This window comes from Etheostoma cragini, chromosome 8, assembly GCF_013103735.1.
Source record: "Etheostoma cragini isolate CJK2018 chromosome 8, CSU_Ecrag_1.0, whole genome shotgun sequence".
NCBI classification, from domain to species: domain Eukaryota; kingdom Metazoa; phylum Chordata; class Actinopteri; order Perciformes; family Percidae; genus Etheostoma; species Etheostoma cragini.
The window spans coordinates 20,822,123-20,849,956 of record NC_048414.1 but is presented as its reverse complement, the minus strand read 5'-3'; the positions used below and the strand labels follow the sequence as shown (position 1 = coordinate 20,849,956).

At 42.9% G+C, this 27,834-nt stretch overlaps 1 protein-coding gene and 1 long non-coding RNA gene across 5 annotated transcripts in view; one reads left to right on the top strand and one right to left on the bottom strand.

The window, feature by feature from the left end:
- LOC117948526 overlaps window positions 1–5,119 on the top strand; it is a 14,842-nt gene extending 9,723 nt beyond the window's left edge. The window contains exon 3 of the long non-coding RNA XR_004657475.1: window positions 5,109–5,119. This is a non-coding gene — a long non-coding RNA (uncharacterized LOC117948526). The remainder of the gene's footprint in view (window positions 1–5,108) is intronic.
- Window positions 1–27,834, bottom strand: part of znf423 (zinc finger protein 423) — a 147,306-nt gene that overhangs the window by 93,996 nt on the left and 25,476 nt on the right. For all 4 annotated transcript variants that reach the window (XM_034878140.1, XM_034878142.1, XM_034878141.1 and 1 more), the window contains exons 2-3: window positions 27,088–27,150; window positions 12,480–12,680 (exon numbers count right to left, since the gene is read on the bottom strand). In XM_034878140.1, the coding sequence (XP_034734031.1) occupies window positions 12,480–12,680; window positions 27,088–27,150 (264 nt within the window). The remainder of the gene's footprint in view (window positions 1–12,479; window positions 12,681–27,087; window positions 27,151–27,834) is intronic.

Here is a 27,834-nt window from a genome sequence, read left to right as displayed (position 1 = left end):
AGAGAAAAATGAAGCAGAGGGAGAGACAGGGAGGAAAAGAGTCCCAGGTGTAGGAGGGGTGGGGGAGAAAGGGGGGGGTGGAGGTTCTGGGGGTCCTGGTTGTTGGCAGGGGTGCAGGAATCCAAGGGAATGGCCTGTTCCTCATTATCCAGCCAACCCCCCCCTCCAACACACATAGATGGAAGAGGCCTGCACATGGCCCCATGACAACTCTATCCTGACCCCACACACACACACACACACACACACACAAACACACACACACACACATTAATGTTAACGCCCACAAAGGTACATTCCCCTAACTGAAACATGATAGACAAACAAACATAAACCCACACACACAATTGGTATTTTGCCTCGCTATATTTGCGTTCCTTTGGCACAGTGTCCAACATTTTGGATCTGTACTTACGCTCTTGATCCCGGCTGCTATGTTTCTGTAGAGGTTGACGGTCAGAAACATCAACTAACTATGTACACATAAACAAGCCACTAACACATATGTTCAAATTTGATTCATTCAATAAATAATAATTATTGGGCTTGAATCCACCAGCCATTTCCATATTAAACCAACATTTGCAGCATCCCGAGCCATTTTTGTAAGGTTACTAGGAAAATTATGAAAATGAATCACTGATTTAATGGAAATTGTTGTAATCCCCACACTGAGGACCACGTGCTCCATAATGTCTTTGGCAGCCTAAGTATATTGAATTTTAGAGCACACTACCTACTTAAATTAAGTAAGGTTAGTTAAATTACACTTCCCAAAGTCCATGGTTTTCAACATATACACATATCAGCAGCTTGATGCTTAAAAATTACTCTGTGGGGACATCATTAATGTCCCTCAACTTGTGTGTTTGTTGGTCTAACAGACAACCAGTAGGTAGGCTCTGACACTGTGGGTGACCAAATGTAAAAAAGCTGATCCGAGTGAGAAATTCCTGGCATTTAAAAAGTGGCTCGGAACAGTGCTGGGTCTGGAAGGAAAAACCACGAGATCCTGTCAAATCTCAAAGAGGGTACTACAGGGTATTTCTACTTGTGACACTGCAATTAGCCAGAGCAACATACACATACTCAAACTCCATACTGGAAATGGGAGTCCAACAGTAGTTGAGTTGTGTCTTCAACTGCATTTCATAACGTACCACCTTGAAGGGATTTCCACACTACAGGTCCCATGCATATCTCAATCAAGTCTGAATCAAATCAAGGCTGAAGACTTCTTTTTTAAAGTAATTTGTCATTCTTTACACTGCACTTTACGTTGCACTTATATTCTTGTATTTCATATCTGTCCTATTGTATTTTAGCGGTTTACATTTTGTATTGTTTTTAATTGCTCGTTGCCTATAAAAGTGGCGATTTTATGAAGAAAAAAAACAACACTTTTCTGGGATTTGGGGTGTTATTTTGTGTCTGAAGGGGTTCCATACGCATACAATTTATCCATGCTTTTTTGAGTGAGTGAGTCCCTGTACAGTATGTGTCCTGCCTTTAGTCTTCAGGTGAGCTGTTCAAAAACTGCACGGCTCTCTACGTCGCCAGGCCGAGACAAGGTGGCTAATTATAGCACATGCTAGCATGCTTGGTAGTTCTCAATGGCAAAACACTGCTACAACACACACTAGTTCACCACAATCTCCAAAAGAACTACTTCCTGCCCTCGTTTAGAAGAAGTCCCCCTAATCCTGCCTTGTACTGACCATAGTTGGATAAAGAGTTATAGCTGATGTGATCTTACTAGCTACTGCGCATGGGTGACACCCAACAAAGATAGTACAGATGTGAGATGGCTCACTCTGTAGCAAAAACAGAAACTCAAACACAAAAAAAACAGTAGCTGCAGCAATGTGCAGTACGACAAAAATATGGTGTTTTTAAAAAAATGAAGTCATGTAAATCTATTCTGGTACAACCTCAAACTACAGTTGTGAGCCTGAAAATGACCATAATATAGGTGCTTTAGGAATAATTTCACCTAAATATTTTCTGTGTACACGCTGAATATGGCTAAAAAGTTGTTGGTTCGGTGAATGATTGAAACAATTGACAAGGAATATGTTTACGGCATTTACTATCTAACTGGGACAGATTGGCGGGAGTTGCTGTAGACCAAGTACACGCAGCAATACGCTGGGAAGAGCAAAACAGGTTTAACCATGTATCCAGCTGATTTAAATAGCTAAGGTTACTGTATTGTGTGAACAGTTAACAGAGTTTTGCAGAGCCACCGTTGCTGCGACCACAGCTTAGCTCTGCCCAAGACAATTGTGATCGGTTTGAGGAAATGCAAAACAACCCAGAGTGTTTTTTTTGTTTTATTCTCCTATCCCAGAATATATGTGTGGTGTAGCCAGACCTTACTCCACAGCGCTGTGGAGATAGGTCTGGCAATTTGAGACTACTTGTTTCGTAACGCAGGCGCATATAAAGTTTAATCAGTCTAGTCCAGTCATAAAACTGTCAGACTGCATCTTCTAAATCTGAAATCTAAACAGTCTGACTAGGGAGATCCAACTTTTTATTTATTTATTCAAAGATATGTAAATGTATATTTCTATAATCTGACTGGGTAAATATTTGATCAATAAACACACACAAACACATTGACATGCTGAATGAAGCTGCAAACCCTTTGGCTGAAGAATTCTAATGAATGTTTGGAGACAGAAGCAGTCGTCTCACACATCTAGCTTAATCTGTACTGGACTATAGATTTAGGCTTTTTTCTGTCCACATGCATGCATGCACGCGCGCACGCACGCACGCACGCACACACACACACACACACACACACACACGCACGCACGCACACACACAAATATTTACTCTCTGAGATCTACACACAGGCACACACAAGGACCGAGAGAGGAAGAGATGAGAGAGAAAGAAGAGGGAAGTTACATTTTTAATCGAGTGTTTCTTTCCCTCTGAGTAAAGTAGGGCTGAATACAAGGGGGTTAGCTGGTGCCAACACACACACACACACACACACACACACACACTTCTTGTGTCCTTTGGCAAATTCTTCTTTTTTGGTCTTGCATTAAGTAAGAAAAAAGGGAAGAGAGTCAAAGTAGGGGGGAGTAGGAGGAGGGAAAAAAAGAAGGGAAAAAAGAGGAGAAGAGAGAAAACGTCCCTGCAGAGTCTTTCTCCCTTCCTGGAGCGAGTGCGGGCCCCTGCAGCGTCGCCTGTGTAATTTCCAGTGGCAGTGAATACAGGTATTAATAAAAGCCCCATGGGGAAGAGCACACAATATAACCCTACATTTTCAGGCATTATGAAAGGATGCCCCCAGGGGTCCTCGGGCTCAAATTTCTGAGATGCAGGCATTGTAAAAAGACGCCCTCGGGGGAGGACCCCGCAATAGAAATCTGCTGAATTCAAAGCATTTCCAGAGCCCTGGTGGGAGCCATTACTCCCACTGGAAGAGGAAAGATTTTTTTTCACCCTTTTCTCTCTCCTTCAAACTGCTCTCTCTCTCTTTTTACCAAACATGTGTTGCTGACATGTTGACAGATTGCTCAGTGAGGTGTTTAGGTGCATGCACAAGGCGCGTCTGCTGAGACACGAGCTCCCTCCCTCTTCTCCCCTCTCTGTCTCTCCCCTCCCTCCTTCCCTTGCCAGTTCCCAAGTTCCATCCCTCCCTCCCTCCAACTGCAAACCTCTCAGCGCGCCCAAAACTGCTCCCATCCATATTTCATAAAGGAGAAACTAGGCTGAAAGAGAGAGAGACAGAGAGAGGATGGGAAGAGTTTAGGCAATAGGGAGAGAGAAAGAGAGAGAGAGATGTGGGGGGAAGAAGTGGGAGAGAGAAAGGACGACAGGAAAAAGGGAAGATAAAGAGAGACAAAGCGGGATCAAGGGAGGGGAACGGGAGGAGTAGAGGACAGATAAAGAGAAATAGAGCGATGTAGAGAGTGGAAGAACTCTGCAGTGAAAAATGAACCCTGTGATGAAAAATGACTTCACAACAACCCTTCTCCGTCTCACCCCCTCCCTGCCATCCCTCCATCCCTCCCTCTCCCTGTCTGCCCCCCCCCCCTCCTCTTGTTCTTCTTCTTCTACTGCTGCTCTCCTCTGGTGCCGGGCTCCTGCTCTCTCCCTGGAAAACCTGAGCGCCAGCCAGCTGTGTCTGTGTGTGCGCTTTGCACTTGTATGTATGCCAAGGGCTTAGCACAGGAATCTTCGGGCCACCCCCGGGTACAGAGACACAGAGTGAAGGGGGGAGGGGGTGGCAGCGGGGAGTAGGGCAGAAGGAGGGAAGAGGGGCACATGGTGATGAAGAGAGCAAGAGGGAGGGAGCAAGGGAGAGGGACAAAAAGAGGAGCTAAGAGGATGAAAGCCAATGGGGTGAAAAAAAAAGAGGACCATAAATGAAAAGCTACTAAGAGCATGATATTTATTTTGTCAATAACAGCTACAAAACTAAAAAACAAACAAACAAACACACACACACACACACACACACACACACACACAGGCCAGAGTGCAGGAGGCTGTCTGTAATTTTGTTTCAGATTACACCCCCCTACCTCTCCTTTTCTCCCTCTCTTGTAGGAAGTGATCTGTGGTTTTAATAAGAGCCTTGGCCTCACAGGACTCAGCTGCTATCCTGACGACAGACGCAGCAAAGTGTGCGTGTGTGTGTGTCTGTGTGTGTGTGTCAACGGGTTGCAACAGACGGTAAGAGCTTGGCAGTGGGGATATGTCCCGCGGGAGGCAAACCAGTCACCCAAGGGCCCCGTGCACCAACAGACGCGCTCTCTTCCCTGTTCCATGTTTTTTTTTTTCTCCTCCTCCTCCTCCTCCTCCTCCTCCTCTTCCTCCTCCTCCTCCTCCTCCTCCTCCTCCTCCTCCTCCCTTTACCGTCTTCCACTTCTTCTCTTACCATTTGAAGTTTTACCTCCACTTACCAGCCCTCCTCCTTCTCCTCACCTGTCTTCAACATGTCCCCAGATACTTCTTTCTACTCTTCTTCTTTTCCTCACTCATTTCCTTCTACAGCTCCCTCTCCCTCCCAGCTAGACAGGCTCCCTGGTAATATCTCCTCTCCCCCACTGAGAGAGGAAAGAGAATAGACAAGAGTGCAGCTGTATGTGCTCGATTAACAGAGACCTCACAAATACCTTTGGAAAGAATATTCACAATATCTGGCTCTCTCTCACTGCACACACGCAATTTTCCACCCACACCATCTCTAAGAAGCGACTAGCTGGGTTAATTACTTGCCATTTGTCACTGACAGCGGCAGTTTCCGTCCCCTGCCTTGACTGACAGCTCCCTCGTTTACCTGCAGCCTAACCTCTCATCACTTCCTCTTCCACCTCAAGTGCGTTTTCATCTTTAACAATCTCTTGCCCTCTTGTCTCCTTCTCACTCACACCTAGCATAAATGTGTGGATACTGTTGACATGTGCGTACGTCTGTGAGTGTGTCTGTGTGTGTGTGTGTGTGTGTGTGTGTGTTCATGTGGCTGAGCACGGCCAGAGAATGTTCTCCATTTGAACTGTAGGAGTTTTTTTCCGCTCCTCCTCTCCTCAGGGAGCCTATGCTCCACATTCTGACTCCTACTGAGACCCGTCGACACTCCCCCGACTCCCACTCTCTCTGTCTCTCTCGCTCATACTGTACACACACACACACACACACACACACACACACACACACACACAGGATCCAAACCCACATGTACTAAATGAAGTAGACACACATCACACATTATAGATATTACACACTGTATACACACATGAGAAAGTAAGTTTGCTCAGAGCCTCTAAACCATGTAGAATGCACAATTTTAAAAGCTGTCACACTGGCTTAAAGCTGTATTAGAATGGAATAACTATGGTACTGAATGAGAAGCACCCAATCTCTATCACACACACATACACACAACCAGCTGAGCAGTCAAGCCAGATGTATAGGGTCTGTGGGTATGTGCGTGTTTGAGTGGGTGTACACACGTTTATGTGTCATTGATCTGTGCCACTGTGTGTGTGTGTGTGTGTGTGTGTGTGTGTGTGTTAGTCCAATTTCCACTCAAATTAATGGTGCCTCTTTATAGGCCTTCTGCTAGAGTGGCACTGAATTACTTGGTGCTTCACTCTTGCGCCTGGGACCAATTCAATGTTATAGCTACAGCTAGCTGCTAACTTGGGGCCCATTGGCTACAACAGTATAGTTAGCATTACAGATACCAGTGCTGTTCCTGCTGAGAATTTAGTGCTAACTAACATGGTTCCTCAAGCCACACCTGGGACCCACACATGTACATACATACATCAGATATCGCTGACAGTCCACTGTCAGCGATATCTGATGATGATCTGCGACATCTGATGATGATCTGACTTCTGGTTTACTGGTTCACCTTCACTTGTTCACTGGTTCACCATGTTGCAGAGATTGCAAATCATGGGGATTTCAAAGAACTATAGCCAACTGATGGCATTGACAGTATTAACCTTATGTTGCTTAAGTCCCCTTTTGTCTTCCTCGTGTTAAAGTTGCAGTTGAACATGATAAAGTCAAGTCCACAAAACTCTACATAATACGGGATAAAAATTATTTTATAAGAATGCTAAGATAAGTTGCTCAAAATCTGTGTTTAAATCAGCAACGGCTCATTCAACAATGTTTTGGGTTGACGACAGACTAGATTTAACTGTGATTTTAGATTGACTACTATATGTATTTTGATCAGAATACATCACGCATCACTGCTAGCTTAATGTGGCAAGATGGCCCCCGTCCGTCACCCCTCAACCAAGATGGCTGATGTCTGAGTTGTTTGTTTCTGCTCAGGGACAAAAACATACACCATCAAACTACAAAATGCATGAACACATTAACTCTCTCATGCAGATCTAGCGTGGCGTGTGTTTTCCCCCCAGTAGGCTGTTTTATTCTGTGTGTGTGTGTGTGTGTGTGTGTGTGTGTGTGTGTGTGTGTGTGTGTGTGTGTGTGTGTGTGTGTGTGTGTCGTGCCCTCATACTAAAGTAGCTCCCAGGGGTCTCTACCAGCAAACTTAAAAGGATTCTTTAGTCCATGTGTTTTAATTTAGCCTTCTCCTCAATAATAACCAGAAAGCTGTGGTCCCACCACTAACTTCATACACACACACTCAGACATGTACAACCACACACAGTAACATGCAACAACACATAAATGAACATACACAAACAAGTGCACACACATCCTGCCGAGCAGGGGGATTACTCTGCAATCTCAACCACCCATTCTCCAGGGAAAATATGTTTTATCATTTCATTTCATTTCATTCTTCTGTGCTCCCTCTCACCATCCCTCCCTCCCTCCCTCCATCCCTCCCTCGGCTTTCTCGCTCAGCAACATGTAGTCCTCCCCAGACTCCAGTGCTGAAATCACAGGCCACATCCTGCGCTCTGACAGCAGCCCTGCGCTTTTGGCGGTGTGATTCTCTGAGTGTGTGTGCAGAAGTAAATAACTGAATATGTGTGTGTGTGTGTGTGTGTGTGTGTGTGTGTGTGTGTGTGTGTGTGTGTAGAGAAGATTCTGAGCATGCTTAATGAGCTTATATTCCTTGGGCGGTATTTTTTATTTATTTTTAACATATAAAAGAAATGTATTACATTTTTCAAATGTACTATAAATATTACATATTTGAAAACTACTTATTAAACATCTTATTGGTACACAGCCCGAGGTGCTACTGCAAATATGAAACGTGACACATAGGTGTGGCGAGTCAAAGAGATGCAGTTCTGTTTAGTGTCAGTTTGCAATACTAGTAAATATTTTGATTAATAAAATAGTAACAAAATCAGTAATATGGATATACTGACTAAGTGGGTAAAGGCAAATAATACAACAGTTACAACAGTCTGGTAAGTTCAGAAAACGACATGACTTTACTGTAATGCAGCCTTCAAAACCATAGTAAGACAACACTTATGCAATATTACGATATCCAAAATGTAAGACGATATCCAGTCTCACATCCCAATATTGATATATTGCCAAGCTCTACTCAAAGCTTCATTTAAACAATGTAACTAACGTTGTACGCTGCTAGGTTTCCGCATGGATTATTACTGTCGCACAGTGGGTTGACGCTGCTGTAAACACGTGCTGAAGACTGATGGCGCAGATCACAAATGAAGGAAGAGAGGGAAAATAGAGAGGGGCTAAGAGATGAGACAGGCGAAAGGTTTAGGATCACTTTAAGCTGAACAAAACCCCCAAAAGCTCTGGACAATGTGTCACAGAGCGGACAAGTTACACAAGGTAACATTATTGTCTGCATGCAGTCTCTCGTCCAGCGTTTTACACAACTACGGCATGCTACTGTGCAAATAACAAACCAGTCCCTTTCTCTTCACCAGCGCCTCCTGCACATGGCTACTTAATATGCAAATCAATAACGTCTTTGGACCATGCCGATGATGTCTGCAATCTTCATTCTTTCTAAACTTCACTCAGATCAGCCTTCCAAAAATGTGTCCCACAGAACAGTATAGTTGATTAGCCCTGCTGTAAGCTTTGTAGAGCCGCATGTACCTGGGCTTAGTGAGCACCTTTTTTGTATGCCGTGTAAAAGAATTGAAGCCTGAAGGGGAAGGGAGGCAAAAAAGATTCACATTAAGGCTACCAAAAACCTACTTTGTTAACCTGACTTAGGAGCAAGGTACCCCACAAAGCTGAAATATTAGTGTCTACTCCTATTATTGTATGCCATTTGAGCAATAATCAAATCGGTAGAATTTTCGATTGGTAAAATAATCGATAGCTGCAGCCCTATTAAAGAGTAGGACCTAGGCCAAAATGTGGGAAACTTTAGAAAAACGTACGGACTAAGGTTTCGAAACAGTGGAAATGTAACAGTACAACCTGTTACTTTCCTCTTGGGTGCTCAGTTTGTTTCAGGGACATATTAGTAGTTTGGTAACATGATGCTGGAAACGCCCGCCTTCGTCACACAAACAACATGCTCATCTCCTGACGCTAGTCACGCTGTGTTTTCATTGAGGATACGAAATCTCGTTTGGTTGTTCCCTATATAGTTCACTAGTTAACACTATATAGGAAAATGCATTGAAAGGAGACATTAAGGTGGTACGGACATCTCGTAAGGATGCCCCCTGGGCGCCTCCCTCCCCATGCATGTCCAGCGGAGAGGAGGCCTCGGGAAAGACCCAGGACTAGGTAGAGGGATTAAATCTCCCACCTGGCCTGGAAACGCCTCGGGATCCCCCAATCGAAGCTTGGGGGATCCCGAGGCGCGATACCGGATAAGCGGACGAAGATGGATGGATGGATGGATAGATATGGGAACAGTGAGTGAGTGAATGAGAGAAAGGTTTTGAACAGAGCTACACTCTGCCTCGCCATGACTTGTTACACCTGTGTTCCATAAGTCAATTATTTTCTTTTCTGTATTTTAGTCTGTTTCCGTTGACAGTGTGCCATCTTAAGCCTGATTAATCGTTTTGTGTTGAATTTACGTAGCAGGTACTTATGTACAGTAGCTACATAAATAAATACATACAGACCCTAAACTGTAGCCTGATGTCTCCGGTATGTTACTTAACATTGCTGCCCCGCAATCGCCGCCCAATGCATGCCGGCTAGATTTGTGTCTGACTTGATCCCGACTTGCCCTGTCTTCATGCACACATGGGCGACAATAAAATCACTAGATCGAGGCGGCCGCAGTTTTCATGCAGTTTCTCAGTACTCCACCAACTGCAACCCAGGGCATGATGGGAAATGCCTAGCCCTTACTTATTCTAACAACTGATTCGTTCAGAATTGACTTAACACTACACTGGAACTTACAGGATGTGAGTGTTTGTGTGAGCAAATCCCCGCCACTATTTAACTCTCTTTACCACACCCCCACACCCCCACACACCCCCCCCCCACACACACACACACACACACACACAGTTCCTAGTGTCTTAGTTTTCCTGGTTTATTTTTGGACTGCATCTTGTAAGTATATTTTTGCTGCATTGAATTATTGAAGTCATCTTGCTTCCACCATCTCTGCATCTGCGTTTGGGTCTAAACCTGCTATTTCTGAAATCCTGACAAAATATCTGTTTTCAAAAATATCTGTATATTTGTAGACAGGGCCTAGAATATCTGATAAAAGAGTAAAATCTCAGAACTCTCTTTCAAGTGCAGATCTGTAGTACCCATTGTTTGTGTTAACATTATTTACACCTAATCCCAACAACTCCACCACTAGCATCCTCCAATGTATAAGATGTATTCTGCATCTCCACGCATCCTTGTAAGACTGTATGTGAGACTCTTGACCAATGATTCTGGTGGGATTGGGTGTCAAGCCAGCGCGTTGCTGAGGCGCGGGTCTTAGCATCTACATTACACAGTCTCTGGAAACCCTATCTCTACCAGTTTAGACAAAGCCCTCCATCCCCCCTATCAAAAGTAAACACACATACTCTCACACATGCTCAAAGGCAGACTGCCTTGCAGGAGCAAATGTGTGTGTGTGTGTGTCTGTGTGTTGACTTGTTAAGCGAGCGTTTGGATTAATCTGTAGGAACCAGATGCCCCCGTTGTGTTCCTTCAGCCCCTCTATTAATTACACCAGTACTAATAACAGCTTTTTAGTGTGTGCGTGCATGTGTGTTTGTGTGTGTGTGTGTGTGTGTGTGTGTGCATGCATACGTGTGCATGTGCGCCCGAGTCTGTCCCTGTGGGAAACATGGGTATAACTGAATCCAATAGCAATAGGTATCGCCAAACAGGGGAGAGCCTCCCACAAACTCAAAAGATTTGTGATGTTTGGTGGCCTATCACAATCTTGCATCCGCTCTGCCACGTTGGTCTAAGCCAGGGGTCGGCAACCTTTAACACTCAAAGAGCCATTTGTACCCGTTTCACACAGTAAAGAAAACACTGGGAGCCACAAAACCCTTTTGAAATTTTAAATGAAATAACACTGTATGTAACGTTTTTTTTGCTTTTGTGCTATTTATAAACAAACTGTACTGTGTTACATTTATGAAATCAATGAACGACTGCAGAGAAAATAAAATAACATTTCTGCATGCAACAAATCAGTTTTAACTCCGGAAAAAAGTAAGAGTAAAGGACTTTCCTCAGAGTAAAGGACTCACAGGGCTGCGCGTCCTTTACCCTGAAGAGCTGTGTTCAGGTGTTCAGGTGCGCTGTCATGTCTACGAGACGTGGAGCTCTTCCAGCTCGTCCAGTAACCAACGGAACTGACAGGGATTTAAACCTTTCGCCATTAACTTGCTCAGAATCTGAATGACAACATTCGTTACTTCTGTGCATTCCGGAGGAAATGTTTGAGCACACAGGTCTTCTTGGTGCAAGACGCAGTGTTAGGTCAGCCACTTACTGTCCAGCGACTTCTGCAGTACAGCACAAGCCGTTGTGCACGCCAGTCGTACTCGGTGCCCCGTCTGTACCACTGATACCGGGGGGGTGGCGGGGGGGACGGGGTTATTCCTCTTGCTCTTAAACAATTCAAGACAGCCTCACAGACATCCCCCCCCCCCCGTGCTTGGCCTTTTAGTGGTATCAACTGAATCATTTCTTCTTGTGGCCCAGTCGAGTTTACATACCGGCAGAACAGCGCAATTTGTGTAATATCACCTTAGTCTTTAGATTCATCACAGGCAGTTGAGGAGGCCACAGCTGAAATTATGTCTTTAATTTGCTGTACGAACTAAAATAAAACACGTTTTAATTAAATATTCATTAAGTATTTTTTAAAAGCTGAACGAGCCGCATCAGAGGGATCAAAGAGCCGCATGCGGCTCCGGAGCCGCGGGTTGCCGACCCCTGGTCTAAACCATAAAACCAACCAACACCTAGTCACTGAAACCCACGCATCGCAATTATGTACCAAATTTAAATTACTTTAGTTACACTTTTTTTTTAATTTAGTAATTTATACTGTTTATTGATCCCCAGTGGGGAAATTACAATGAATTAGTGGTGGTACATTTGTGTAAAGAGCATGTTACAACGGTATTGATTCAAGTCTACCTTATTCCTTCAAGCATTTACTATTGATGGATTGAAGCACAAATGATTTTTTTTTTTTTCAAGTTCTCAATTTCAGTTTTACTTAAATTCTGGACATATCTTCAGGTAAGTGAAAAACCTGTTCAACAGTTAAGAAAATACTAAATAGTAGTTTTATAGTTTGTGAAATACTAAATACTTCAGGTCGCTGCTTTGTTTTTCTTAAGGTTTCTGTGCTTTTTCTCTTCCTCTTGCTTTTATTATTCTGTCATCTCAATGAAAGTGTTAAGGCTTTAAATCACCAACCCTTGACACATGGTAGCGCCATATATCGATGACATGTGACAATCAAGGACATGTAGCTGCTCTGTTTCAGTGGTTTTGTGACAAAGTGATGTGAGGCTGGTCAGTTAAAACAAACACATATCTCACAATGTCCACATGAGAAACCGTACCTGCTGGGCAGTGGTGGGTTCTGTGCTCCGTGAGCTCAGCCAGACAGTCAAAGTCATGTTGACAGTTGTCACAGGTGAAGATGGACTCGTCATCTAGGTCATCATCATGATCTCGGTCGTCGTGCTCCTCTTGTTCTCCGTCCTCAGCGCCCACCCCAAGACCGTCTTTGGGCTCTGCCTCTCTGTCAGCTGCTGGGACTTCTGAGGGACACACACACACACACACACACACACACACACACAACACATGACCATGAGCTCAAAAGCTTGCAGCATCAAGTTTCAAAGATCTCATTGACGTATCCACTGTCCTCACTCTGTAGCTAAAACAAGTGAGATGTCTCACTCTGTAGCTAAAACAAGTGAGATGTCTCACTCTGTAGCTAAAACAGAAACCCACACACAGGGTGAAAACAAGAGCTGCAGCAATGTGCGGTACAGCAAAATATTATGTTTTTTTTTTTTAAAAGGAAACCATGTAAACCTATTCTTGTACAATCTCAAATTACAATTATGAACCTGAAAATGAGCATAATATGCACGTTTTAACAACAATAAACAACCTAAATATTTTCAGTTTTACCGCCAACGGCTACTACATCAAAATTTTTGTTTCCAGCAAAACAGAGCGAAAGCAGAAAATGCTAAATAAAGAACATTGTCATGTGCTTTTTTACAAATTAAATGAATGTCAGACTGACTGACGTGATTTTTAGAAGACAATTTGATTTTAGAAATGTCTCATGACATATTGTCTCTAGAAGTGTATTGTTTAAAAGTAAATACTCAATATATTATAGAACCGCCATAATTAAAAATTGCAACACAAATCAAAAGCATACCTTCCAAGCCCTACTATCAATTATGATTTAGTTTCTTTCATAATTGATTTTTGCGCTGCCATTTTGGGATTGGCTTGTTTTTACTCACACAAAAGGATATTTCTCTACCGAATATGTTTTTACCAATGATGATGAAAGTGCAACTTGAATTAATTGTGCGGAGTGTGTGGAACATTGCTCCAGTATGTGACGGAGTGTGTGTGTGTGCGTGTGTGTCCTGGTAGCAGACAGGCAGAGTGTGAGAGGGGACCAGTGGAAGGCTGTGTCGGCTCAATCCTCACTGCTCCATTGTGTCTCCATTTTCACACCTTATTATCACATTATAAACGCCATGGATCCAAGAGGACTGACACTGAAGACACTGGCTGGAGAAGAGACTATGGAAATAAGCCCGTGGGCTTTATTTTGTTATCCTATGTTTGTGACGTTTGTTTTTTTAAAGGTCCAGTGTATAACATGTTAAGTGCTTCACTATCACTATCTGTGTTGCCCGTCCACAAACTTGAAGGCTACCGTAGCTGTATTACGTACTTTGTGCTGCGCGGTGCGACAGAGTTGATTGCGATGTATGATCTCAACGCTAGACGGGAGAAATTCCTACACATTGGACCTTTACTCATGGTGCATGAAAGAAATATACTTACTATACTAAAGGGTTCAATGCAGGGCTTTTGCAATGGATTGCTTGTACATCATCCAGTATTTGCACTTAACAAACAACTCAATGAAGTTATTAGCACTAGCCATTACAGAGAACCCATAACCTCCATTACTTTGAGTGACAAATGGAGTTCCTTCAGTGCATTTATGGGTCAAAAAGGATTAAGTTCTAATTCAGTTTTGTTGGAGCTTCCAACTACATTTTATGACTGCAAGCGGCAGAACATTTATTTCTCTCTTAAGATGTGTCATTTTAGGCACTTCAACTATATGATTTTTGTTAGATTTGTAAAAGAAAAACGTCTGACACCAAAACCTGATTGTCAGCTCAGCATCAGCAACTACGAGCAGGTACAATTACAAACCATTTCACTGGTTTTCCATGTGACTATTTCAGGTACAACAAAACAAAAGTCCAAAGTAAGAAAGATTAAAGTCAGGTGCACAGGCTCCATCCCACTCTGATTTATTATGGGAGAGGTGTGATGGGAGAGAGGGATGCTTGGAGGTGGGGAACAAGGGATTGAGGCGATGAGGTGTTTGGGGGGGGGCTGCAGGAGATGAAGACATTGATGGAGGGATATGTGAAGGGAGGGTGAAGAAGAGAGGGAGGGAGAGTGTTGGCCATCTGTCCAGTGGTGAGAGCACCGTCTGGCCAGGCAGAGAAAGTGGCCCCTTGGCTGACAACACACACACACACACACACACACACGCACGCACCAAGCACGCACGCACACCGGAGATACACAAAGTGCACACACGTACAAACACACGTGTGTATATGCTGGAATGTAAATATGTGCACTTGTGTCGTCTGACTGACAACCTATTTACCAGATCTCACATAGGTGTGATCACAATGTTTCTCTGATTAGATTAGTGAGGAGTCAATTCTAAGCACAGGATAAGATTATGAGCCACAGTTGATTCCCTAGAATAAACACAATGGTCAGGGGAAACAGCACTTCTTTCATGCGCTTTGTTCATAATGCAGTATGCTGCACGTTAACAATGAGTACAGTCTGATCCTTTAATTATCCAAACTCAATTACAAATATCAAGGCCAAGAGCAAGTATTTTGGACACTGGGTTTTAAAATGCTGTATTACACGTTTCTTGTCGTTTAATTATAGGAAAGGAAAAATGTTCTGAAACTCAAACCTTCACTTTTCCTATAACTATTAGTTGTTGTGCAGTTGTGTTTCAACACACAATGCAAAATGTGTCTTAAAGAGTGGCTTAAGCTGAAATCCACACAGTGAAAAGTGTTCATGTTAACATTGAGTCTTAAAATGTAGTTTTCTATCATTCAAATGTAAAATCCATACTTTTTCTTAACAGAAATAATGTATAATGTGTTAAAATAATGCAAATCTGTCATTGTTGGGCCAAAAAGATGCAAAAGAAGCCTTTGGTGTGGAAACAAATTAATGCTCTCCACACGCACGCGCACACACACACACACACACACACACACACACACACACACACACACGGTGCCCTGACGCCAGAGGTGAGGGCAGTGCCAACTCCAGTGCATGCCAACACAACCTGCTGTCATAGCAACAGAGGGAGGAGCCAAATGAAACCTCTCCATCTTGCAGCCCTCCGTCCTCATCTTTCCCTCCTTTTTTCTCCAAGTGTGTGTTGTTTTTTTCTTGTCTACTTGGGCAGTGAGATAAAGAGAGAGGGATGAGTGTCAAAACTGAGGAAGATTAAGGAGATGAGAGAGGCTAACACAGTTGGTGGTGTTTCTATTTGCACAAGGACAGGATAATGATGTGTCCTCTTATGGATCTCAGAGAGAAGGAGATGGGGTCACTAGTAGATTCTGTTGCTCATTTGATCATTACCACTCTGAAACTGTGGCAAAAGACCTCCTGGCTAGGCCACACTGAGTATTTGTGTCTTTTAAATTTGTGTGTGCTTGTATTGTGTTCTTTGCATCATGTCAAGAAGCAATTATGCTAAGTATATAAGTTTCTCAGTACAAACGCAGGTCTAAAATAGGACAGTCTCTGAAGTGAAGCCCAGGGTTGGTTAGTTTGAAAGCAAATCTGTCACTCACCATTCGGCCTTCCATCCACACTAAGCCAGCCTCTGTCCCACCCGAAACTGAACTTTCTGAAATTGTTCTTCGGGGTGAAAACACCTGTCTCATGTTGTGGACAGGGCAAAGGAAGCTGGGCCAAAATGATGATGCTCTGACATGGTAGATCTCTTTGTGGCATTCCTGCCCCGCTGCTGTTGCCTTGGTCTGTGATCACTCATTTAATTTCAAAAACAAAGCACAATGCAGCTGTTGTCATTAACCTGTATTTATGCTTTTGTCGTGAGAGATTTTTGCAAGCACAGCATTGGTGCAGAAGCACAGAGTTCCTGTTTATCAAATCAATTGAACATACAGAAGCTTCGTACATTTTCTTGCTAATCTCTCTCATTTTGTTCACAAAACTTCCACAAATCTAATTTCTCAATTTATACACCACCCTTCCCCCACCCCAGCCACCAGAAAACAGCAGCAGGCCTTGTTAATGAAAGCAGGCAGCTCCCATGGGTGCTTAGGGTGCAAGAGGGTTGTGTGTGTGTGTGTATCGATTGAATAGTACGACAGTGGTCCCTAGCAAATAGCATGTGTGCACCACTTGCAGTCTCTTTCTTTCTCTCTCTCTCTCTCTCTCACACACACACACACACACACACACACACACACACAATATAGCTGTAGTCACTGATAGACATACTAACACACATGCGCACACACGCTCTACAGAGAACCATTATCTCTGAGTCACAGACTGTCCCTACGCCAGGAATAACTGCACATTCTCTCTTTCTCTCACACACATGCACAGACCCCCCCCCCCCCCCCCCCCCCCCTAAACCCCAACCCAGACAGCCTGTTATATTCTTACATCATCCAGAGAGACACAATAAGTCAAAATCACATCTAGCAGTTAAACTAGACAAAATATGAAAATTACAAATTTCACTATTAAATTAAAGCCTCCAATACATGAACAATAAGATTAATCCTTTCTATCTGAAAGCATGTGTTATAGAAAATGGGTTTCCTACAGGTCCTTGAGTCCCAGAGCCCTGCTGATTTTTATTCTAGCCATGTAATGAGGGACTGAATCACACCTGGGATGCACAGTGAATGCAATTAAAGGAAATGAAGTAGCTGGTAGGGCAGAAAACCAGCAGTGTTTTGGGTCCTGAAGACTAGAACGGAAAACCATTGTTTAGGTCTGCAAGAAAAAAGGGTGTGTATTTGGGCTAGGACAATTCATCAACGTAGTCAATGTCAGCGATTACGTAAATGTGTCTAAAAATAACATGGCTGCCTCCAGCAACTGCGCAAGTATGGAGTCTTCGCAACGACACGTTGGGAAAAAGGCTCGCACACGGTCTTCCTGAGTGTGGGGGTATTTTACTCTTAACGCCGACAACAACGTGGTAGTCGGTAGACTTTGTAAAATAATCTGTGAGTCAGGATAGCGGCAGCACAACACTGTAAGATCTGCTCACCTAAGCTTCTCTTGTAGCTCACCTGTATGGACAGCATGTCCTGCACTCACCTGAGTGTACCACTGTCTTTGATAATTGTGCGACCAGGCCGGATTGTTTCAGACATCTCACGAGTCAGTTATAACGGCCCACGTGTTAAGAAATTGTCGGGTTCAAATAAGTCCCTTAGAAAGAAGCAAAAAATTGCACCTTTTTATGTTTTTTTTGTAGTTTTTTTTTTATTGTAAACCTTTTATTGGTTTTAAACATTAGGACACGTTACAAGTGACGAATAAGGGACATGAAAATATTCCTCCCACAACTAGACAAACAAAGGGCAACTCATGCATCAGTGCATGCATACACAATATATGGCCACATAGACACCACCACCAACAACAACAAAACAATAAAGATAGGAAAAAATAGACAAACATATGGAATATATGTTTCATATGGAGCTAGAAATGTGAAACAGAGAGCTCTGGTGTTGTGTATGAAGAGGGGGCTGAGCCTGTAGTTCATCACTGAACGCCATTTATAGTTCGAAGAAGGTTTTGCCATTTAGAGTTGTGCCAATCTAACCTGTCCAGCAGGGCGAAGGACACTGATAGCTGACTGGACCCTTTCAGCAACAACTGAAAAAATCCCCGGGTTTTTATTCTTAAATTTTTTACATCTGTATTCCTCCTAAAAGTGACTTGAACTGTTCATTGGTTTTATTGTTAGAATTATTTGATATGTCTGAGTTCATATGCACTTCTTTACTGTAAGATTAAAGAAGAAGAGCTTGGATGTTAAACAAGAGCTTTTTCATTATTATTTTACCTACTACGGTTAAAAAAAAGCAAACACAGGCTACTCTTTTTGCACTTGCTCTGTTTACTTTAAGTTTTTATTTTTGTATTCCTCCGGAAAGTGACTTTATTTCGTTGTTGGATTGATAGCCTACATCTGAACCTTATTGAAATTAGTTGTTTGTAAATTGTTAATAACTGAGCAATGGAAAAACGCTTATTGCTAACTGAAAATTAATCGTTAGAAAATCAATTTTTCTGGATTAGTTGTTTGATCTCCAAAATGTAAGAAAAGGTGAACAATGTTGACCAAATATGGCGTCCTCAACTGACTTGTTTGGTCCAGAACTTAACTGCTCTAACTGCCACATCCTCGGATAAAAGTAATACAGATTTTGAGTTTAAATTTTAATATAGCATCATAACCAGGATTTCATTGTCAGGGTTAAAGGTATTGGTCTACATGATAACAGGGCCTTGTAGCAGAAGGGACCGTTCATGGTCCTGCATCCACACGTGTTATCACAGCCTAAATATACAAATCAATGGTAGCATCACTTGTATATTTTAACCTATGGACTAAAATATTTATCACAACAACAATGCTATTAATCTATGACTTTCTGGGGCTGTCATGTATTTATGGACAATTATATACACACACACACACACACACACACACACACACACACACAGTAAACTATGTTTAAGACGATTTCTATATGCAGGCATCGGTGTAAGGCAGCAAGCATCAACGGGCACGGATGTGAAAAAAATATGTTTTCCCACTGTGTGTCCCTAGAGTAACAGTAATAAGCCATAATCGTGGCTGTACCCACCAGCCTCTGTAACTTGAGGACAATGGGCTGTTTATTAACAGATAGAAGTATAAATATATAAATGGATAGCTCAAGAATAATGAGGTCACTTTGCATATCTGCAAGATATATGCAGATGGTGTCTGTGCAGTGTATTGGTGCGTGTGTGTGTTTGTGCGTGTGCATGTGTGTGCGCACCTTGGGTAATTAGATAAAGAGAAGTGAATTAGCCGAGTCCACAGTGCAGAATGATGTTACACAGCCTAACCACGCCTAGCTGAGACCCACTAATCACCACTCGTTAGGCTCACAGAAGACTGTGTGGATGTGTGTGTGCTCACAGCGTCGGCGTGTTTGTTAGTTGTGTGTCTTTTCTCATTACCCATGTTAAAATGACTTCATTGAGGTAATTAGGGAGCTAAATGATAACAAGCCTTAAACATACTGGATGGGAGAGAGCCCCCCCCCCCCCAAAAGTAGGATGTAAACTGAAAAAAGAACCACCAAGATCCAAGTACAGTCAATATGGACACACTCCATCCCACAGTCTGACTTTAGTTACATAGCATTGCTGTGAGCAGTTGCCAAGACTAGCTAGCGGGGACAAAAAGTGGAACACCAGAAATCAAACGCACCCAGTCAAGTTGACCAATGCAGATCTCTGCATATCCTGTGTGAAGAAAACTAGGGAGCTAATGAACACTGGGAAATGTTCCTGACCTGCCCCTGGGTGATACAAGTGCACTAAAAGAGAGTGCTAGAGGGAGATTTAAAGGGGAATATAACATACTGAAATACTGCAAAGGTAAGAAGATGTCAGCCTGTCAGATCTGTCAGCCAAGCATGCATAAAGACACACACACACACACACACACACACACACACACACCTATGTCTGTGTGTAGTTTAAAGCAGGCATCAAAAGGTGGGTAAAAGTGTGTGTGCAGCTTCCAGCAGAATGTTTAGACACCAAACAGCCCAGACACAAGGCTTTCATTCTGCTCCACATCGCACTCTACACTGAACTAGGATTCACAGGCACCTGGCTGGGCACCACCTTCTAAAGGATGGCTTCGAACCAGCCAGGTTAAAGTTAAAATCAGACCTGCATCACATGGCATGGTTGGAGTGCCCAGTGGGAGGAGTGGACCTAGTCAAGACCTTTTAGTCAGGACACTTCAAGTATCGCCTATAACTCCATTGAAGAACGCTACATTACATTGTCTTAAAATCCTTCCTTGAGTTGGTCAAAACTGTCTTGTGAAGTAATATCCAGCGGACATTTTACTTTAAATTAATTAAAAAAACTGGTGGATGCATTGAATTAATTATTTTTTGATGGTGTGCTATGTGTAAAATGTCTACATCGGATTCTACTTCATTCAATCGGTCTCTATCAAATGTGAATTAACACCCCCCCCTCCACATTCACACACAATGCTACAGTGAGACAACACTGCTGGACGGAGAGTAAGCGCAATGACCCACCTATTTGAGCTCAAAATGTTGAGAAGTGGGCTGATTCAAAGAGTGGCGGACACATGTGGCACAGAGTGCACAGTGACACACACACACACACACACACACACACACACACACACACACACACACACACACACACACACACACACACACACACACACACACACACACACACACAGAAACTGTTTTGCTGTGGTAGCCTTGGGGAAATTAAAACTACATTATGGACCTCCAGAGGGTAGCTGTGAGAGAGGGATAGAGGAAGAGGAAAAGAGAGAGAGGAAGCGAGAGAAGGAGGGAGGGAGAAGGGCCAGTGTCCTGTTTTTCGCAGCTTTGGCCATCATCACATTATTACAGTGAACCAGGAGAATCTCCTTTCACTCTCTCAACTCCTCGTTTCTAACATTCTTTTACTTTTCCTCTTGAACCCTTTTCTCAAGTTCCAACATTCCTCCCCCTCTGTGTCTGTCCCTGTCGACCGATGGGTAGCTGAGATTATGTGAATGCATCATCCACTCTAACCATCTCGTTCCTAAGCTTTGATTATTTGAGCTGGTTATTTAGGGCTGCAGCGGTTTGACGGTGTACAGTACCATGGTATGACAATTATTATGCCTTATACATTCGCTTATCTACAGTATTGAAAAACGTTATTTTCAAAATTTTTACACATACTTCCATTAAATTCAATTATAATAAAGCGTAAATCAAAACAACCCTTCTGTTTTCATTTATTTAGTAACTAATAACTATTAATGATGATAATACTAATTCTGCCACACCGTATACTGTGATATTTTGAGATGGTTATTGCTGTGTAGCGATGTACGATTCAGAAAATGTCATGATTCAATTCAGATTTTTAGGCTCATTGATATTCAATATCAATTTTCAATTAAAAAACGATTCTCGATAAAAAAAAAAACAATTCGCAGTATGTAAATAGTATTCAAAGTATGTAAATACTGTATATCGTTACTTTTCCCATGTATGCAAGTACGTATGTATCTATGTACAGTATGTATTCATATCCATATTATTCATGTGGATTCGTTATTAATGTTGCGTGTGATGTCTGTAAGCTACTGGAACCTTGAATTACCCCTTGGGTATCAATAAAGTATCTATCAAGTGATTGCAGTAGACATACAGTACAATAACTTTTTTTTTTCTTTTTTTTTTTTAATTGACTTTTGGAATTCTATGAATGAGCTTGAAACGAGATTTGAATTGATTTTTTTGCACAGCCCTAGTTATTGCCCTGTCTCATACCATTGCAACGCTATTGTCATTTTGCACGGAAAACTAAAATCCGTACCTTCCCCACTGAGTCTTACTTATTATAAATGTAATGCATAAGGGCTGTGTGTGTTGTTTATTTCTCTTGTCATTTGGTACATGTCATTTTGCCATTCTCCGTCGTGCTATGTTCTGCTCTCTAATTTGTCATCTATTTCAGGTGTGTCTAGATCTGTGACCAACATTTGTGTTTACTGCATTTTGTTGTTTTACATTTTTCGTTCAATGTCTAAAGAATGACATTTTATTTTGTGTAATTCTTTTATGATAGCAATAAATCAAACACTGGAGGCTCTGGAGAAGATGCTGGGTAACATGCGTGAATCTCTGACCCCTGCAATGACATAATGTCACTGTGGTGCATCTTACCTACTGAACTACAACCATACAGCGCATACTGGACCAAATCCTCTGGGTTATGAATAAGGCAGGGCAATATATAGCTATTACAACAATATGATGATATGAGACTAGATATCATCTTTGATTTTGGATATCATATTTTTGTGATATGACACTAGTGCTGTCTTTTCTTGCTTTTAAAGGCTGCATTACAGTAAAGTGATGTACTTTTCTGAACTTACCAGACTGTTGTAACTGTTCTATTATTTGCCTTTTTCCCCACTTAGTACGTTCACACCGCCACCGACTTGAGCGTCTAAAGATACCGGAAGTCATTCATTTTCAATGGAAGCCGGCTTCTCACAGCTGCAAGGAGCGGCAAATCTGTCGGCGTCGCGTTTTGGGCGTTTTGAGCGTGTTGAGCGTCAATCTGAAAGTTGAAATTTTTCAACTTTATGGTAATGAGCTATGAAGCGGCAAGCAGCGGCTGACGCCAGCCGCCTATCGGAATATAGACCTCCGGAAAAACATACGATGTAAACTTTCTTTCCTACCAAAACATTCCATCTGAGGACAAGCTCATAATCGCCGTTGCTGGGTTACCTATTGTTTATGATGTAATGTTGTCTGTACATAGGAGCCAGTTAACGTTACCTGCCGGTCACATCGTCTCTAATGGTCCGCTCACATTGAATCCTGCACGGGTAACTAGCTTAGTCTGGCGGCTACTCGCTCTGCCTGTACGCCGCTACGGCTCAGCGGCTAACGAGCAAGCTAACTGCTAACAGACCCCGCTGTGACCAATTATCAATACAACTTCTGTCAGTATGTAATTTATAAAAAGGTTTCTAGTGTCCGTGTATTGGCTGTAGCTGCGTGTGCTTTTCCCGTTCGGACAGAGAACGCCGCTACGTCAGAGCAGCCAACGCTTCCCCGTACTTTTTGACAAGCGTTCTTGGCGGGGCGGCTAGAGCTTTTTTGAAGCTCAACTCGGTGGCGTGTGTACGTACGGTTAGACATTATGCCCACATTACTGATTATAATGTATCTAAAATCTAACGGTGAAGATATTTTGTTAAAGCACCAAATTTCAACCCTAGAATATTGCGGCAATATTGATGTTGAGGTATTTGGCAAAGTATGTCGTGATATCTGATTTTCTTCCCATCACCCAGACCAAGTTGTGAGACTACTGGAAAAACCTCTTTTCTGACATTTCAAAGAAAAAAAAGTAAATGTTCCCACAGCATACTGGAGAACAAGTTCACATGGACACACACTGACTGGACTGCCGTGACAAAAAAAAAAAAATACGGGAAATGTGAAAAGGCATTTTCATATGTTTTGTAATACGGATAGATAAGAAGTGACAAATCATTAACATTTGTTACGTTTTGTTGCAGTTTCAAGGACATTGTATTAAAAATTGCATTCATGTCAACTCAATTGATGCACCTCTGTTGTAACAAACATTATTTCTTGATACTTTCTGATAGGTAGACTAACTACCTGGCGGGCCAGTCACGTCTTTTGTCCCCACCCACCCATAAACACACACACACACACATATGCGCACACACTCTCAATCAATCCCACAGTACTTGTGAATAACAATAAAGCAGTAAGGTCTTGGTTTCTCAGTTTCAGCTTGGGGACCTGACAAACCTTTTCCATGATGACTCACTGGCTCTTTCTGTATGCGACTGTGTGTGTGTGTGTGTGTATGTGCATGCGTGTGTGTGTGCGCGTGTGTGTGTGTATGTGTGCGTGTGCGCATGCGTGCGTTGTCCAAGAGAAACGTGTATGTGTGTAGCTTTGTGTGTAGGCATTAGACTGTCAGAAAAGAATTGAGAAAAATAAGTCTCTAGAGAAAGAGAGGAGGATTTTAACACAAACACTCATGCCTCTGAAGTTCTCCTGCGTGAGACTAGACATACGTTAATGCCTGAACAGATGACTCTTATGAACAGGAAAACTCTGCTGCTACCTGGCCTTTCCAAATCTTTCTCTCTCATTTCCTTTCTCTGTCCTTGGCAACTTGACTGTTATTCTCCCAGCGCACTGGGGGAGTGAGGGAACAAGAGAGAAAACAAGGGAGGAAACAAGGGAGGAAGGGGACAAGTTGTTCTTCTGTCTCACTAAGGGGAGGTTTGGCCAGAGGGGAAGAGAGACGGAGGGTGTTGGGGCACCTTCTGCCTCCAACGGGTCCTCTCTGGGGCAGAAAGGCCAAGGAGAGGGAAGAAAAAGAGGAAAGGAGGAGATGTGGAAGGGGGGGGGGGGGGGGGCAATCGGTTGGCTCGACACTATTCCCTTTGAGTCACCCTCCCACCTCCCCCTCGCCTTCCCTCCTGCGGGTCTTTCCAAACTCAACACACATTTTCCAGAGAAAGCAAGCGAGAGAGAGAGAGAAGGGGGAGCACATAAAGGATAGAGGAGGGTTGGAAGTCTGTGAATTTAATAGCAGGATGGGAAGGTATATTTCTCCATTCTTCTCTCATTCTTTTTCTCCCTCCCCCTTTCTCACCCCGTCCTTGTCGACACCATCTCCCAGGGAGTGGAGGAAGCAAAGTGGTTTTTATTTGTTATTTGCTTGAATAAGGGATGGGCATTAATTCACACACACACACACACACCAAGAAAGGGAGAGACAAACAGACAATGGTAAAGAAAGATACATAGAGATTTAGGATGTATGCAGAGAGAGAAAGAAAAAGTGATGCAGAGGATGCTAGGACAGGGAATTGATGTTAACATCCAAATTGAAAGAGTGGCTGAGTAAGGGAATATGGGACAGTATGTTTTTATGGGAGGAAGAGTGCAAGATAGAGGGGTGTGTGTGTATGTGTGTGTGTGTGTGTGTGTTTCATGGGACTCTAGCTTCCTGCAGGAACTGACACACACAGCAGTTCTAGTGAGCCACCCAGGACCTCAGTCAGCACCCCCCTTAACACACACACACAAACACAGGCAGACAGACATACACACATCCCCTGGAGGAGAGTTAGCACAGGTCTGGGGGGTGTAAGGATGGGAGGGTTCAGTACGTCATAGACACCCCAAGGGTCGTACTTTCCTATCCCTGTAGAGCTGATCGAGAGACAGGGCAGGAGAGCTGGAGAGAGATAACTGCATATTTACCACATTCAGCAGTATCATATTTCCCTGTTGGGATCAAGTCAGAGGAAGTGTTTAACTGTTCTCTGCAAACCAGAGCAGAAAAACTAGCTACAGCTGACAAACAACTACAGCTAAACTACAACTAAACTGTTTTGCCATTGTTTAGACGATTTGTAATTTGATTTTTACTAAGTGTTGATTACAACAGTGAGTAAAAATGTCAGGAGCCTAGTTGAGCCAGGTTTCAGCTGGGCCTACACTGTAAAATATGAGCCTGTTTCTATCCCGCACAACTCATTTTAGCGTTGGACTGAATTTTAGCGTGTACAGGGGGGGAGCGAGGATTGCTCAACTGCACCCGACGGGGCGTCTGATGTCCAGATGAATATCAAATTTTCTAATGTCAGACATTTTGGTCGGCCGACGTCAAGCTCTCTTACAGTTGGAGCAGAGCCATGGGTTTGTTCCAAGGTTATAATCGTTAACGATAAAGGAACCAAATAACAAAATAACGAAAACTAGGTGGGATAAAACCTTGTCGTAAAGTGAAATAAAAATACAAACGAGGCATTACAAAAAAGGATAGCTAACAAACTACTGTAATGTCTGTTTGCATAACTAACAAAATAAAAAATGATCGAGTAAATGTCCTTTGTTTTGTCTTTGCCAATGTCTTTAATAGAGCAAACATCGTTATATCTTTCAGAGTTCACGTTTTCTACTAAAACTACTAAGCATTTTCAAAAACTCAACTAGCAAACCCACTTTAAAAAATTCATTGAAACCAATCTAAATGTTAAAAAGTCAAAACTGAATAAAAACTAATGAAAAATGCTAAACTATATTAACCTTGGTCGGTTCCCCCTGGTCGGTGCCCTTTTTTCTCTCTGCATGTGTGTGAAGCGGCAAACACAGCGTCTGAAAGCGCCATGGCGACAACGCGTCATTTGCACAGTCCAGTTTTTGTGAATCCATATAATTGCCTTTCAATTATCTAGTCACATGCATGGACGTCAGAGCACCCCTGGTTCAGTGGTTCTTTTTGACTTAAAGGCAAAAGGGTGAGTGACAATAATTTGTAATTTCCATCTGAGGGTGAAAACAAGCGACAAGGGAGACCAGAAGAAGGGCGGGGGAGACAGGGGGGGGGAGCAGTATAGCAGTTGGTTTGGAGAAACCGCAAGGAAAAACAAATTCCAGGAAAAGTACAAAATGAAAAGAAAAGCCCTACCATCTCACTGACTTCCTCCCAGGACATCCCTAGACCGCAGAGAGTAGTGAAAAAGCACACAAATCTCTCTCTTGTCCCCCCATAACCAATCGTTCTCTCTCCATATCCCCTTTGTCTTCTCTCTTTCCATTCAGCTCGACTCCCGAGACCAAGAGTGCTCCGTCTCTGTTCACATCTCCCTCTCATTCCTATGGTTTTTCTTTTTCCTAATACTTTCACCAATCCCTCCACCCAAACTCGTCTTTGTTCACTTCATCTCGCCATCTTTTCTTAGCTGATAGCCCTCTGAGCAGGCCATTATAAACCATGTGGAATTGATATTACAAATGGTGTGTGTCTGTGTGTTTGTGTCTGAGAAATAAAGACTTAAACCTCTTGTGTAGATCTGACAGCTTGCTGGAACTCAATTACATTATCTCTCTGTGTGTGTGTGTGTGTGTGTGTGTGTGTGTGTGTGTGTATGTGTATGTGTGTGTGCGTGCACGTGTGTGCGTGCGCGTGTGTACAAACCTGTCTGGACGGTTGATTCATCCCAGGTCCTTCCACACTCTGAAGACTCCCCTTCTTCTACCGCTGAGGAGAAAGGAAGATACATTGAAATGTATGTTAAGTATTTATTATCAGCAAGCAAAAAAGTGATGAGCAAAAGCCCAAAATCACGAGCAAAAAATGTGCTCAATCTCAAAAAGCTTTTTTAAAATCTATTCATTATTTCAGCCAGAAGCAGCAAGCAGTTGGGCGCCCGGATAGCTCAGTTGGTAGAGCAGGCGCCCATTTATAGAGGTTTGCCTCCGCCCTGCGACCCTTTGCTGCGCGTCATTCCCCTTCTCTCTCCCATTTCAAGTCTTAAGCTGTCCTGTCAACAAAGGCCTAAAAATGGCCCAAAAATAATCAACAAAAAAACAAACAACTTTTGAACAACTTTAACAACTATAGGCACTACAATACACAGAAGTTTTATTGGAGGGTTGCATGTACCTCCCTCCGCACGTGTTTAATCTCATAAATGTATGATATTAACCACCTCTGAACACAGACCAGGGAAGCAACAGAAAAGCAGATATTGGCAATGTCCTGAGAACTCTTGGACACACGAACACACAGCTGATCAGAGCTGGAATGTGACACTGACTTCCTGGGTACAACAGGAAGGAGGGAAGTACAGCTGGCACACAAACAGGACATGGCTGGAGCCACCACACAATGGGGTTTCCTGTACACCCCCTCTCCCCCCCCCCACAAAATTCCTCACTTACT